The sequence below is a fragment of the Heterocephalus glaber genome, unplaced genomic scaffold, assembly GCF_053883595.1.
Source record: "Heterocephalus glaber isolate CG9 unplaced genomic scaffold, H.glaber_assembly_v1.0 deba00001497, whole genome shotgun sequence".
Lineage (NCBI taxonomy): Eukaryota > Metazoa > Chordata > Mammalia > Rodentia > Bathyergidae > Heterocephalus > Heterocephalus glaber.
This window is the reverse complement of record NW_028258320.1, coordinates 64,001,777-64,017,076: the sequence shown is the minus strand read 5'-3', so window position 1 is coordinate 64,017,076 and position 15,300 is coordinate 64,001,777. Positions and strand designations below refer to the sequence as shown.

The following is a 15,300-nucleotide window of genomic DNA, read 5'->3' as shown; positions in this document are numbered from 1 at the left end:
ACTTTTGGTCTTTCTAATAATATGTTTCCCATGTGCAAGATTGTTTTATCTTCTACAAACTCTTAGTCTTGCTTTCTTCTTTCAGCTCATAATTCAGCTGCAATTGATTTCTGGGTTTGGGGTACAGTAGTAGTCCAGTTTTATGTTTTCCATGTGGAAACCGATCTTTCCCTGCACTACTTATTGTTCTACAGCATGACTTCTGTCCTCTCTCCTGTCCTTGTAAAGCTAGGTCTCTTTCTGGGCTGTCTCCATTCTGATCCACAAACCTGTTTGCTTGTTCCTGTACTAAGGCTACAATGTCCTAGTCATTATATCTTTATGATAAGTTTGGAGATAAATTTTATGATAAGTTTTGTTTTGGTACCGGGGATCTGACTCAGGACCTTGTGCTTTCGAGGCAGGCGGTGGAAACACTGAGCTAAATCCCTGGCCCCTATGATAAGTTTTGAGCAGAACAAATCCTCACATTACTCAAGACGGGTTGGGCTGCGTTAGAGTGTAAATCTCATTAGTTTAAAACTAAAAGTGTTTATTTTTATTGATGCCACATGTACAATTGTGGACACCCAGGGGTTCAGGCAAACAGAGGCTTTTTGTCATCACAAGTGCTTGGGATGTGCTGGTCTATGTCTAGAGGGCATGGAGAATCACATATTAGCTCGTTACACCTTCTCCAATGTGACACCTGTCAGTGATGCTCATATTTCATTGTCAGAAGTTGTCACACGAGCCCACCTAATTACAAGGCTATATGGGAAGTATATCCTTGTATAAATGAAAGTAGGGGATTATCTATCACATATCTTGCCTTCTTGCTATTCAGTACTGTCTTAGCTATTCTCAATCTTTTAGATTCAGCTAGTCAAGTTCCATGAAAACTCTCATTAAGATTTTTTATTGAAATTTTATTTTGAATCTATGGTTCAATTTAGAAAGAAATGACATCTTTCTATCAATGTATATGATGGATTTCTCTATGTATTTAGGTCCCAATACCTTGTAGTAGTTTTATACTTTTCTCTCTAAAGTACTTGCACACTTAATTACTTTAATATTCTTATTACTATTGTAAATTTTATTTTTAAGTTACATTTTGTAGGTCATAGTTTTCTAGTGTCTAAATATGCAGCTGATGTTGGTCTATTGATTTTATGCAGACATTTTTCTAAGCTCTCTGATAATTGTAATTATCCATTTCAAATTTCCTACACAATCTGGCACACCTCTTGAAAATAATGGCAGTTTTATTTTTTATTTCCAATTTTCAAATCTTTTATTCGGTTCTCTTGCTTTACTTCTACAGCTAGGACCTCCTGTACAGTGTTCTAGAGATGAGGACAGCATGTCTCCATGTCTTGTTCCTGATCTTTAAGGAATCCTTTACATTTTATATTAAGCATGACCTTTATTTTTTTTTACATCAGCTACGGCTTTTTTGATCACATTTGTGATTGGTCGGTAATTCTTATTTTTTGTACCATACTTGCAAGGTTTTTGGAATGACTGTTACTAAAACGAGACAAAAGTATGAAAATGAAGTAAAGACCTAAAAAAATCCACAAAAATTGTTGAACACCTAAATAAATATTTTAGTGACTAGAGATCAGTCATACAGGGGAAAATGTGTAAGACATGCCCAGCACAATTAACAAGCTTCATAAAATGAATGTCCTTTCATTTGAAAATCATTGTAAAAAGTCCATAGCAGATTATTGGGGGATGGAGGTCTCAGGCCAATATTCCATAAAACATTTGGCCTTAGATTTAAAATACTAAGTCAGTTTATCTAAGGTTATATAGCTCATAATACCACTTGTTTACAATTAATATCTGCTATTCATTTCTATATGGCATTGACATAAAGTATTTGTTTCTAATTTAATATTATTGTTACCCATTTCTATATTGCTTTGTGTACACTATCTCTCTCAGAGAGTTCTTTGTTTAGTCTTTCCAGATACAAATCTATTTTTTTAGCCTTTTGAAAGAGCTAACTTTTGCCCTTTTTACTGTATATTAGTCTTACTTTCATTATTTTGCTGTTATATTTTTTCTTGTCTTAATTTTTTAATTAATTCTGCTGTTCTTTTTTAATTTATTAAATTAACTTACATTCAGCTGAATAAGGCTAGACTTTATTCCTTTTCTAACTTAAGCAATTTGGGCTATGAATTTTCCTCTCAGTGTTGCTGTAGTTACATTTCATAAGGCAAGAAAAGTATTTAGTGAGTTGTCGATCCCATAATAGTCCTATAATTATTTCTTTGAGGGCAAGAATCTGTGCTACATGTTGATATTTCCCAAATTGTTGAATCAACAATCAATGAAATAATAAATGGCATCTGACATTGGAAAAAAAATTTCATATGGCTTTTAAAAAATGTGAATGTTAAAATCATTGGACTCAATGTGTTAGATATCCATTAGAGTTAGATTATTAATTATTCTGCTCAAATTTATATGTATCCTACCTAAATTTTGTTTATTCATAATTTACCAATTATAAAGATATGCATTAAATTTTCCCACTATTATGATAAGTGTTATAATTCCATAGTACTTTCATTTTGTCTATTTTTGACTCATGGATTTTGGAATGACATGTGAACAATGCTTCAAATTGTTGTGCTTTCTATTATACTTTTTACTATCTTTCCAATTAAGTCATCATTAATACTGATTTAGCTTTCTACTGCTTAATGTTTGCCTCACAAAATTTTCTATCCTATGAGTGTAGTGTATGTTTTATGTATGCAGTTTAAAAAGTTATTTGGGTTGCTAATTGCAATTACATTTCTCATCATTACTCAAATATTTGAACTTATTTATATCATTTTATATGCTTTTTTCTACTTGTATTATTTTTATGTATGATTTCATGTTTTTCCTCTTTGAAAGTTTGGTAAACATGATTTAATGCACATAGTTAATAAAGCCTGAAGTTATTAACTTTCTTCCTTCTGAGCAATGTAAGGGCATTAAATGCTTTACGTCTGATCAGTGCATTCTAACTTATTATATAATTTTGTCTGGTGTTTTAATTCTAGCCTGATTCTTTCTCTTTTTTTCCCAACAAACCACCACAAATAGGTATTTGCGAACAGTTTAATTTACATATATGCCAGCATCTTTGCTTCTCATTTCTTTTCTATCTCAGCCTTTTAGCTTCTACTTAAAATATAACTCCAACATTTTATTTTAAAAGTTTGTATGATAAATGCTCTATATTTTTAATTTCCTAAAATTTCTTTGTTTGATTTCATTCTTGGATGATAAAACTTTATACAATCCATAACTCTAGTTTATGTTTTCTCTCTTTGGACTTTGAAGATACTTTATTTTATTTTATTGTAGACTAGCTTCCATTTGGGCATCTTTTGAAGTCAGCTATCAATCTTACTCCTGCTCTTTTGTAAATATTGCTTCCTTTCTGAATGTTTTTAATATCTTGATTTTTTTCTTGTGTGTCATAAAGTTGTTTCTGGGTGTGGATTTTCTTTTACACATCTTGCTGGAGATTCATAGGGCTTTATAAGTCTCTGGTTTATGTCTTTTAACATTCTGAGATATCTTCATCTGTTATCTGTTTGAATATTACTTCTTCATTCTCTATATTCAGTTAGACATTTTTTAGACCTTCTCATTCTGTTATCCCTATCTCTTAACTTTGCCTTCATAGGTTTTTTTTTTTTGTAGAAAGAGATTTATTCTCATGTACAAAGCAGTGAGCCTACAGGACCACATACAACAGGTGCACAGAACATCCTAGTAAAATGTGTCTCTCTAAAGGCACTCACAGTAGGTAAGGCAGGCGGCCTCTCCCTGCCCACAACACACACACAACAAAACAGAAGAGAGAAGCTGGTGGCCAGGCTGACCCAAGAGGCCAGGTGGATATGGCCCTGAAGAGGAGAGAACCCTGCCAGGGCCAGGCCAGGGCCCTTTCTGGCTGCAGGAATGGGAGAGGAGCTCAGGCCAGGGTTCCACTCAGGGGATACTGAGGGACTCAGGGTTGAGCTCTCTGTGTTCTAGGGTGACAGAGACAATCCACAGCTTCTGCTGTCCTTCCTTGTCTTTATCTCTCCCTCTCCTTTTCCTTTCCTGTTTTCCTTTTCTTTTAATTTAATTTGGACAAAATTTGAATCTACATTATCTTCTAATTTACTTATTCTCTATTCAGCTTTGTCTCTCATGTTGTTTAATCTATCTATTGAGTTTTTAAATTTACTGTATTTTTCATTTATAGAAATTCTATTTGGTCTTCTAAAATTGACTTTATTTTATTTATAATGTCTGCCCTTATTTTTTATGTTTATAATTTCTTGAATCATATTAAAATAGCTATTTTACTAAATGGATGCACGTTGAGGCCATACTCTTAAGTGAAATAAATAGGACAGACATGCATAAATACCAAATAGTTTCTCTGGTGTGAGAAACAAAGTGTAAATAAGGATCAAAATGTATAATAAATAATGTGAAACAGGAAGAAAAGTTCTAAAGGGGAAGAGTACATGGGAAGGGTAGGGGAAAGGAAGGAAGGGAATTAAATTAATATGAGAAAATGAAAAAATGGAGACAAAGTCTTTGTAAATAGGGAGGGGTGGAGGGGTTGAAGGGAGGGTGGGGGAATGGGGAAAAAATAAGAACCAAGATATATTATGTACAGGTACAAATTTCCAATGATAAATGTCATCATATTGTATACCTAAATTGTACCAATAAGTTTAATGAATAAAAATAAATAAAATAGCTATGTTACATTCTATACCTTCTAATTATGACATCAAAATATGTTATGAGTTGGTTTGTCCTATATGTTCTCATGAGCTCTTAAGATATTTTGTGTTTAGATTTTTTACTTTGTGCTTTTTATTTTCCTTATAACTCTCTTTTTGGAGAACATTTTGATATCTGATGAGAAGTTGAATTCTCTGGAGAGAAATTCTGTTTATTGCCTGGGAGCATTCCTTAATGCAGGGCCACTCAGAATTAATTCTCTACTTAAAGATTTTTGGAGACCACATGAGAATAAACAAATTGGAAAGCAAAAACCTGTGACAAACAGATCATAGTTAGAAAATCTCTCCACACAGGCCAAAGATGGAGGTTGGCGAGTTTCTGTGTTACGTCCTTCTGGAAGGTGTGCCTCTTATTTTATTTCCCCTTGACCAAGCTGGTGTCATAGTCTACAGGGCCTGAGATATATCCAGAGTATTTTGTTATGTTCTACCTAGAATGGGCCCTGGACTTTATCTATTTACCCTGTGCTCCATAAAGACACCAAAGCAGGAACACAAGGTCTAAGGTCTCCACAGATGCATTCAGCCCCCAACCTGGTCCTGTTTTTTTTTCTTCTGCCTAAATGTAGTAGTCACTTTCCCATCACTGAGACGTGATGCCCAACACTCATGACATGAAGGAGGAGAAGTTAATTTGTTCATGGTTTCAGAGGTTTTAGTTCATGGTCAGCAAGCTCCAAAGCAGCAACAGCATGGCAGAAAGGCAAAATGGAGGAAAGCTCTTCAGCTCATGGCACCCAGGAAGGAGGGAAAGGCTCAGTGGCACATCTTCCAAGCAGGGCCCTCTTAATACCACATTTAAATAGGAACTCATCAGTGGATCACTCCTCTGACGAGTAGAGTGTCCCCACGACCCAATCACCTTCCAAAATCCCTACCTCTGAACACATGAGAATTTGGGGGGACATTCTAGTTCTAAACTGCAACATTCCATTCCTGGCCCCAAAAAGTTTATATCCATCTCATTATGTAAAATATATTTAGTACATCTCTAAGAGTCACCAAAATCTTAACAGCTTCAGCATTCCAACTTTAAAGTCTCCTCTAAAACTCATGGGAGTAAGCCCCTATAAAAATTTTAAAAAGTTAAATATTTCCAATATAATTAGCATAGGGTAAACACTTCCATTTTAAAAGGAAGAAAGGGAAGATGGGAAGGAATCAGACTAAAGCAAGACCAAAAACCAGCAGGACAATCAGTGCATTCTGTAGCTCCATGTCCAGCGTCAAGGGTAGGTTGTGGCCTGATGTATGTTCCAAAGGGTTTGGGCAACTCCAGGCCTGGTTACATCACAAATGGACTCTCTCTTGGGCTTGCTCTGCTTATTACCTGCAGCTTTTCCTAGCAGACAACTCATACCCTCATCTTCCTGGAGTCTCCACTGCACCTTTGGTTTCATTTCCACAGCTTTGTTCACTGCCCTTTCAGGGATACCTTGCCTGGCCTCCCAATCTTCCTTTGAAATCTGGGTGAAAGCCTTTCTGACCCCACAACTGCATTTTGCATGCACTAAGACCAGCACCACATGGACAACACTAATATCAGCTGCCAGCTTGAGTAGTAGTAGCAGGGTTCCTTGATCCCTGGCTACAATAGCCTCTGAGGATTGAAATGGTTGTGCACAGTGAAATGAATCTTGGGGAACCAATTTCCTAGGAGGCCCTTCTCAAGCAGGCATCTCAGGAACTCTCCTCAAATGAAAGGTTTACTATTTTATACCCTTGAGCTTGTGACATGTGGAGTCTTTCTGATTTCTGAGGTGCCCTCAAGGTATCTTTCTTGTTTCTGTGCAAAGTATTTGTTCCTTTTTAATGTCACTAATCTCTTTAGTGACCACACCTCTTTTAGCTCTAACTTCATATGAGCTTCTTTCTGGGGCAAAATTTAAGTATTTCTTTTTTTTTTTTTTTCTGCTCTGGCTTTTGTCCTTGATTCTCATAAATCCAGCTAAAAGTAGTTGGCAGTACTCATGCCACGACCTGAGTGTTGGGCTCTCTTGAAATGTCCTCTGTCAGATTAATTAGTCTACTGCCTTTAATCTCTACCCCTGCAAAATCTCAGAATGTGGGCAAAATGTGAACAAATTTTCTGCCAGAGGTAACACAATGGCCTTTAACCCAAATGCCAATGGAATGCTTATTCCCAGCTGAAACCTTTTGAGCTTGGTTTTCACTGTCAGCATCCCGATCAGCATTCTGGCCTTAGCTCCAGCTAGAATCAGCCATCTCTGAATGCTCTGCTTACAGCATTCTAAGCCTTCTCCAATCCTTTCCAAACTCCTCTCACAAACCAGCACCAAAGGCTTCTGAAACACATGGCCAAGTATAATCACAGCAATGGCCCCACATGTCTGGTACCAGTTTTCCGTGTTAGTCACTTTCCTGTCACACAAGACTTTTGAGGGACATTCTAAATCTAAACCACAACACTCAAATTTTTGCTGTGCTTGTTTTTGAGGAATTTCACTTATATTAATTCATGTCTGTGCCATGATGCACTTAAAATTTTCTGTTTTGTATTTCATCCTACATATAATTATTTCAAGAAAGATGTACAGTCTGCCCCATGCAAATTGTTAGACATTTCTGTGTTTGGAGGAGGGGACTAAATTGAGCTTAGAGGTAAATAGGTCTGAGTTTGCACCCGATTCTACATTCAGTGTTTATAGATGCCCATTTGATCAGCTTTATTAATATCAACAGCTACACTTATACATTGAATTTCTATTTACAAAGTGGTTTCACAGATATCAGGTCTTTTGAAAGTGGCTGAGGCAGATGTTGTTATTCCCATTTGGTGAATAGATGAAACCATTGAGAGAAACATCGCTCTGATTTAGACTCAACTCCTCAGGAGTTGTGCTTTTGTGACAGTCTTGCTTGGATTAAATGATTTAAGAAAAGCCAGGAAGTGAATTTTAGTTTACTGCCTGGGGCAGGTCATCGATCAGACACTATCTTGAGAGAAATTGTGAGCCTGAACCTGGCTTTCTGGAGAAAAGCCCTTGACCAGTTAGTAGCATCTGTTATTACAGAAGTGAAAATGCAACACATTTGGTTTCCCAAATTTAAAGTAGCCCTACAAACTTAAAAAACAAAATCTACAATTCTCATATAAAAGCTAAAATGAATTTATTTGAATTTAGATGGCATAAGTAACAAGAGGAGACAGTGTTTGTATCTGTAAGATAAATGAGGCACCTTGGCCTATTTATACTCAGTTTCCCTTAAAGTGTACAAGATGAACATAGGTAATCTTTGATCATAGGAATGTTATTTTCAGAAAGTACGGAACATAAGAGAAGTTTTGGATTCCACTTCATCAGATACACAGTCACTTGGGGTTTTTGAGATTAGAATTTGCTACAGTTTTCTTCAGGAATTAAATCAATGGCCTAGTATAGCTTAAGACAGCCCCTCCTTTTGACTGTGCCATACTCTGATTGGGCTGTGTGCTTAGCACCCTCCATGAACTGGTTGGTTACACACCCCAGGGGAAGCAGATCTTAATGCAAAGCCCATTTGGGTCTCCTTCCTGTGTAGGCTTAGATCTCTAATCAAGACTGCTATGAGTGAGTTTGAAAAGTTGTTTTTCTCTAGCAAACATACAGCAGGTGCTACAACATTTGATAAAAGACAGGAGTGTAAGCTACCTCTTAAGAAGATAGCAGGCATGAGCAGTCATGATTCCATGAGCCAAAGAGCTTCTCCAGAAAACCATGCCCTCCCTCCCGAGTAGAAGAAAATTGGATGAGCTCATTGGCAAGTCTGTGACTACTGGTTTTTTGGTTGTTCTTCAAATATTCACATTCCTATTCAAATCTTACCATCAAATTTATGTTATGCTAAGGTCTTTGGAGGTAAAATAAAATCATTTTTCATTAAAATATTATCTTTATTGGACTCCTGCCCAGGCTTTTACCATCTCCCTTTAGGGCCTTATGGAAAAAGGTAATTTCTCCCTTTTAAAGGCTTGTTTTTATATTTATGTTTCAGTTCATTGTGGCATATCATCAAGCCTGGAAAAAAGGGGAAGTTGTCCTGAGGATTAGACCTTCTGTAGATTAGGATGCTCTGAGATGCAAAACCACTTCCCATCTTTGTAATTGTTCCTAGCTCTCTCTAGGAGGAGAAACATTTATCATTCCTGATAAGTGTTTTTGATCAAGCAATGTGGGGTGGATCGGAGAAGCCACGGTGGCTGCTGTCATTTAAAAATCCTTAATTCTCCTCTGCTGACACTGCCCCTCCTTGTCCCTGCCTGTAACCCAAGATCTGAGCCTCCAGAGTTGACAAAAGTATGGCCACTTTCTTACCCCAGTCAGCTTCCTCCCTCTTGTTTTTCTTTTGATTCTTTATGCTTTGCAGTTGAGTTGGGTTTTTTTTTCCAGAACAAAACCCTCTTTGAAGATGCAAACTGAGGTTCCACAAGGAGTCTACAGTCTGCTTTTCTCTGTATTTCCTGCCTCTGACATTTGCTTTCAGACTAATTATGAGCTGTTTGGTTCCTTTTCCTTTTCCCCATTGCTCATTCTTAAATAAGGCTGTGCAACCAATTGCATGAGATGCAAATTTTAGCTGGCTCAGCCTGTTCAGATATTACCCTGCTCAAAAAGGGAGGGCAAAAGATATGACCTTTCAGGATTATATATGTCCTTCTGTCCCCAAGGACCTTAGCTTGTTGCTAGAGTACTTAATAGGGCTCAACTATGTATGTAGAATGAATAGTCTCTGCCACCTATATATTCATTTGGGTACCATGTTTGGATGCCTTCTTTTGCCAGGGTCTTGGGTCCTAGGACTTCATTGGTGACCCTGATAGGCACACATTTCCTGGACATCAAAGCAAATAGGTGTTTAGGAGTGCTGCAAGTGCAATGATATAAGAACACATGATTTTTACTTTTAATAATGATTCATGGTTTCTGAAGAGCAGCATTAAAATTAGATAAATAATTAGTGCTTTCCGAGCTTCTGTTTCTCATTAATGACCTGTGACTGTGTCATAGTGTTGTTCTGAGGATGCAGAGACAAGATCAAGAGAGCTGCAAGTGCAGCACTGACAGATGGAAGGCACCTAGCATCGGATGGCCTGGCTGTCCTCCTGCTGATAGAGTGTCCCTGGTGCCTGCTGAACTGGGCACAGTTTCCTCTTTCTTTCCTTTCTCATTCATTGAAGCACTGCTCCATCTCCATCCCTTAGTCTCTTAGAGTTTCGTGTTACTTCTCTTCTTAAAACTTTAATTTATCTAAGAACTCAGAGCAACTTGTCTTGTTGCTTGTGTCTAGGTCTAGTTTGTAGTCTGAGAGGTAGCTTTCGGTCCCTAATGAACAGCAGGGGTCCTGTTTATTCAGAAACTGAGGAAGATTCTGAGATCATTCCTGTAGGAAGAACTCAGGAAGAGACAGACAGAGAGAGAGAGAGAGAGAGAGAGAGAGAGAGAGAGAGAGAGAGAATGAATATCAGGGCTAATTCATTTGGTGGCTGAGAAAAGTGAACCAGTGATTGCTTCTCAGTGTCACCAGAGTGAGTAGTCCTATTCACAGACACACTGGACATCAGCTCCTGGGCCAGCTCCGTGGACCGTGGTCCTCTGCTTATCTGCTCTCACTGAAAAGAGCAAGTGAGCATTTCAACTGCCAGATCAGGGTGGGAAACTATTACCTTTAATGTTCTTCCTAATTGAGAGAATCTTTGCTTTGCATTGTGAGATCCACATATAAATATTTACAATCAGCTGCTTCCAGCCAAGAAAACTCACAACAGTCTCTGAAAGCAACTGCATGTGTTTTTCCCACAGATCACTGTGGCTGCGTCCCTCCCATTACTAGCAAAAGGGCTCGTCTTCCTTCTTGCAATGAGTGTGGGGATGTGTGCACATGTGTATTGCAAACTCTGGAACACCAGTGAACAAGTTTGCTTCCTAGAACAAGCAGATTCTTGGTATCTCTCACTCCTCTGGCTTGGGAGTTTTCTGCTCTTATTTCTTTTGTTGGTAATGTTATCAAGATATGAATACATTTTCCCTATCTTGTAATCGCTGTTTTCCAAAATGTGCAGTGACCTATCTGAATTCTCAGTTTTGCTTCTTTGTCTTTCCAGAAGATAGGCCTGCATATAAAGGGAGGGATAGACACTCACTTGGAATGGATATCTAATTTGTTCCATGCTAGGATAAAAGACTTCATAGCTCCACTTCTCACCTCAGTTTCTCAAATCCACATGTTCTTTGAGAAGAGAATGAGATGTTGGGTAGTTCAAATTGGAAAAGTTGGGTTTGATTACCTTCCTTTTTCTTGTTCTCCTAGTTGAATTTGAATCTAAGCCTTCATGGTTGAGAGTCCCAGCATCTCAGAGTGGGGTGTGTGGTGGACCTGGTTACAAACCCTTATCTACAGAAAGAATCATGTTAAATCAGTTTGGCTTGGTAGACTCTAGTTGTGACTCTGGTGGTTACTGCAAAAACAGGAATGCAAAGGAGCAGAGCTCCTTGTAGCTCAGGCGTGCCTCCCAGGCCAGAAGGAATTGCCTCAGAAGTCCTTTGTCAAAGGACATTAATACAGTTCAATAACTGTATAAGTGTCAGAGAAAAAGTGACAAGCATAAGGGTTAGCATGAAATTGGAAGTTCATCCTGTCACCTAGAAAAGTAAGGGCATGCAGTGATGCTTAGAAATATTGTCCGAAGACCCAGTAGCAGGTGTCAGACTGGCTGTGGTGTGGATGCCTGCAGGCTCTAGGCTGTTGCCCTCAGCCTTTAAAAATGCCTGCAAATCCTTCCTTTGCGAAATCAAGGCTAAGTCAACACTCTGGAGGGGCTGTGGTGCAGTACTGGCTCCCACAGTGGGAAAGATCTTTTACTCATACTCCAAAGAATGAGGCAAAGCCTGTGGTCCAGGAGCTGTCCAGATGGAGTTGCTGGGGCATCCAGGGTCAGGCGGAGGCTGGGGTGTTCACCTGAGCCAGGCATCCCTTGCTCGTCCCCATTTTTCCTGAAGGTCCCAGAGGTACAGGTGGTATAGTTAGCTTGAGTTGATGGCTTGTCTGTCTTAAAGTCCCTAGGTTCTTTTTCTATGGGAGCACATACAAATTCTTACTCAACAACCACTTAATTTATTGCCTTTTTAAAAAAAGTCTGTTTGTTTTTCTGAGAGATGCCAAATTGGCAACACCCAGGGCTGGCTGCCTCTCTTCTGATTCCAATCTTGGAGACTTTTATCCATAACCCATCAAAGCCCCAGGGCAGTTCTTTTCTGCTCCCACACTTAGTGGAATTAGGCAAGTAGACTTGCTAAGCCATATGATTTGAATAAAGCCTATTACTCCTCCTGTAAGAGCTTAGGATGAGGTCAGCAGAAATCAAAGCCAACTGTCCAGCCTGCCTCTCCCACTCTAATATCTCACTGGAGAATATAAATGAACTGAAGGAACAAAGAAAAGTGGATGTGGATGAGTATTATGAAACCATTGCACTTGCTAGGATGGTGGCCAAATGGGGTCACTTTGGAAAACCATGTAAATCACTTAATACCCTCTGTTTTAGAACAGAGTTGAGCAACGCAAGGATTCACATGCTCTTACTTTAAGCACAATACATACTCAATAAATATATGTCTGCACTGGTTTGTTATTAAAGTGCTAATCAAACACTCCTATTTGCACTTCCTTATTTTTGCTTCTTTTTTATACCTGGGAAGCCCTGGTTTAATATTTTATTTAAAAAGGGAGGACTCCAGTGTAATCTTGTTTACTTCGGTTGCTAAAAATGTTCTACTTTGGTATGCTTATGTTCATAACCAAGATCTCATTAAGAAAATATATTATTTTCAGACATAATTTGAAAAATCTGCAGGTTATTCATTATTATGTGTCATAACCGTGAATATTTTGAACCTATGGTTTATACAAGTGATAGCAAAACTTGTAGAGCTTTCACTGATAACCATTAGCCCACCACAGCATGCATGCCATAGATTGCCTACAAGTGGTCTATACTATAGAGGCCTGCTTCTTTCATTGAACATCGTTTCTTAAATATTGGGGATATTTTTGTGTAATCTGAATTTTTATGGTTGCATCACAGCCCATTGAAAGGGAATGTTACAGTTAGCTTATTTATGCCTCTGTACTGATCACTTTCAGTTTTCCATATTTATAAAGAACTTTAAGCAGAAGAATTTCCAAATTTCCACCATAGTTTATATTATTTCCTTAAGATGGACTTTTAGAGATCTCTTATAAAGATAACGAATGCTTTTAGGACAGGGCTTATAAGACTGCAGTGTGCACACTGATTCCTTGTGGGATATTGTGAAGTATCTAATTAGTAGGTCTGCAGTGGCCCTGAGAGTCTGCCTTTGTACCGAGCTCCTGCAGGATGCTCAGGCTGGGGCTCAGGATTTAGGCAGTCTGTTAACAGTGGTTGGTGTTCTGACAGAGTATATGGAAGACCTATTTTACCAAGTCACTGTTGGGGTGGGTTACCTAGGAGCACTGCTCCCACAGTAGTATTTTCTGGTCAAGAGGAAAGTTTTGATCAGCATGGCATCCAGAGAAAGTAAGGACTTATAGCACTTCACTTCAAAAGACTCTCTAAGCTTACTCATGGCAGCCTTAGAATTACTTGGGGACTTGCAGTACCCATGCACCAACCACATGGATCTATGGGCATGTGTATGATGCCAGGGATTACTCCCAACCATGACAGACACAATGTCTGGCAATGGGATGTGGCTACCAGTGACTTTTAAAGCTTGCCAAGTACTGAAGGTGGCTCTATGTCTAACCAGGATGGAGGACCATTGTTCTAAGCCTTCAGAGACCCACCTTTCATCTCACTGAGCTACAACTGTGGGGTTTTTTTTGTGTTAATTCATTTTTAGTTGTCATGTATGTTTTATATATTTATTGGGTACAGTATGGCAACTTAATAGCTGTATACAATATGTAATGGTCAAATCAGGGTAATTTACATTTCTATCTCTTCAAACATTTATCATTTCTTTATCTTGGGAAACTGGGTACCTCAGGTTCATTTGAAATATATAATAAATTGTTTCAGACTATGTAATTATAGTCTACTGTAGTGCTATAGAACATTAGAATTAGTTCCTCCTAGCTAACTGTAATTTAGTGCTGTCATCAGAGCTTTCTCTGTCCCCTCTCCCCACTCTTCCTAGCTTCTGCTGATCACTATTCTACTCTCTTCTTTGAGATCACCTTTTAGCTTCTACATATGAGTGAGAATACACAGCATTTGTCTTTCTGTGTCATGCTTATTTCACATAATATGGTGTCCTCAAGTTTCATTTATGTTGCCACAAATGACTGGATCGAAAGCTTATTGTGGCTTACTTGTCTATATAATATGATACATAGTATCCCAAAGAATTGAGCAGGACACACATACAAGAAGTAAGAAAGGTAGAGATTTATTAAAGGAAGGTGTACTCCTCAGAGTGGGAGTGGGAGTGGGAGTGAATTTGACTCAGAGTACCCCATCTGTTTTAGATGGGAGATTAAAGCACACTTGGGAGTTTTATACAGGCAGAGCTGAGGCGTGACAACTGTCAGTAAGAAAAGATCTCCCTCCAGAGAAAAGGGTGGACAGATCCAGAGATGGCAACTCCAGTGAGCTTTAGTGTTGGCTTGTCTTTTGTTTTTCTAGAATTTGGGAAGTGGTCAGGGGTGGACACTAATATGTTTGGTCCAATTAACTGAAAGTCTATACTTTCACATTGGGAGGGAGAGATTTTGACTTTATCTGGACCTAGACAGAATCAGTAGGGTTGCCAAAGCCCACCAGAGAAATCAGAACTGCAATACGATAGTATTATAATGGCTGTGGGGTTACCCCCTTTTACTCTAAAGCAGTTAGAGCACATGCCCTTTGGGCTCATGTCAGCTGTCAAAGAAATGTGATAAGGGCAGGAGCATATTTTTAAGGCTCATGTCAGGGTATTGAAGAAATCCAGTGAGACCAGGATGTTCTTGTAGTCTAGAAGAGCCAGAGGCATCCTGTCTGTTGTAAGCCTAAAACCAGGATATCTCCCACACTACCTCCTGCCTCGCCTGCCACTTACCAACAGCTAGAGTAATGCCTGCTGTTTCTCTTCGGCAGTTGCCTTTTCGGGACTCGGTTTTACGACATTCTACTTGGCGGGGAAGCTGCACTGCTTCACGGAGAGTGGGCGTGGGAAGAGCTGGCGGCTCTGTGCTGCCATCTTGCCCCTGTACTGCGCCATGATGATCGCCCTGTCCCGCATGTGTGACTACAAGCACCACTGGCAAGGTGAGTCCCTGCCCAGGGCCTGCCCAGTCCTTACTATGGTCAGCCCTCCTCTCCAGGGTTAGATGTAGACATGCACCAAGATGGGGAGGACTGAGTTCCCATTGGCAGAACATTGAACAGATAAGGTTTGAAGCACACATTCCTGCCCCAGTGAGTTCTAGCTTGCCTGCTGCCCTTCCTGGGAAAGAGTTGGAGCTCTTCCTT

The 15,300-nt window shown here is 39.0% G+C and overlaps 1 protein-coding gene across 9 annotated transcripts in view; it reads left to right on the top strand.

Moving 5' to 3' along the window:
* Plpp4 (phospholipid phosphatase 4) overlaps positions 1-15,300 on the top strand; it is a 126,148-nt gene that overhangs the window by 95,962 nt on the left and 14,886 nt on the right. For 8 of the 9 annotated variants that reach the window (XM_021253332.2, XM_087185217.1, XM_087185215.1 and 5 more), the window contains one exon: positions 14,926-15,096. The exons of the other annotated variant lie outside the window; for it this stretch is intronic. In XM_021253332.2, coding sequence (XP_021108991.1) covers positions 14,926-15,096 — 171 coding nt within the window. The remainder of the gene's footprint in view (positions 1-14,925; positions 15,097-15,300) is intronic. 9 annotated transcript variants of the gene reach the window in all.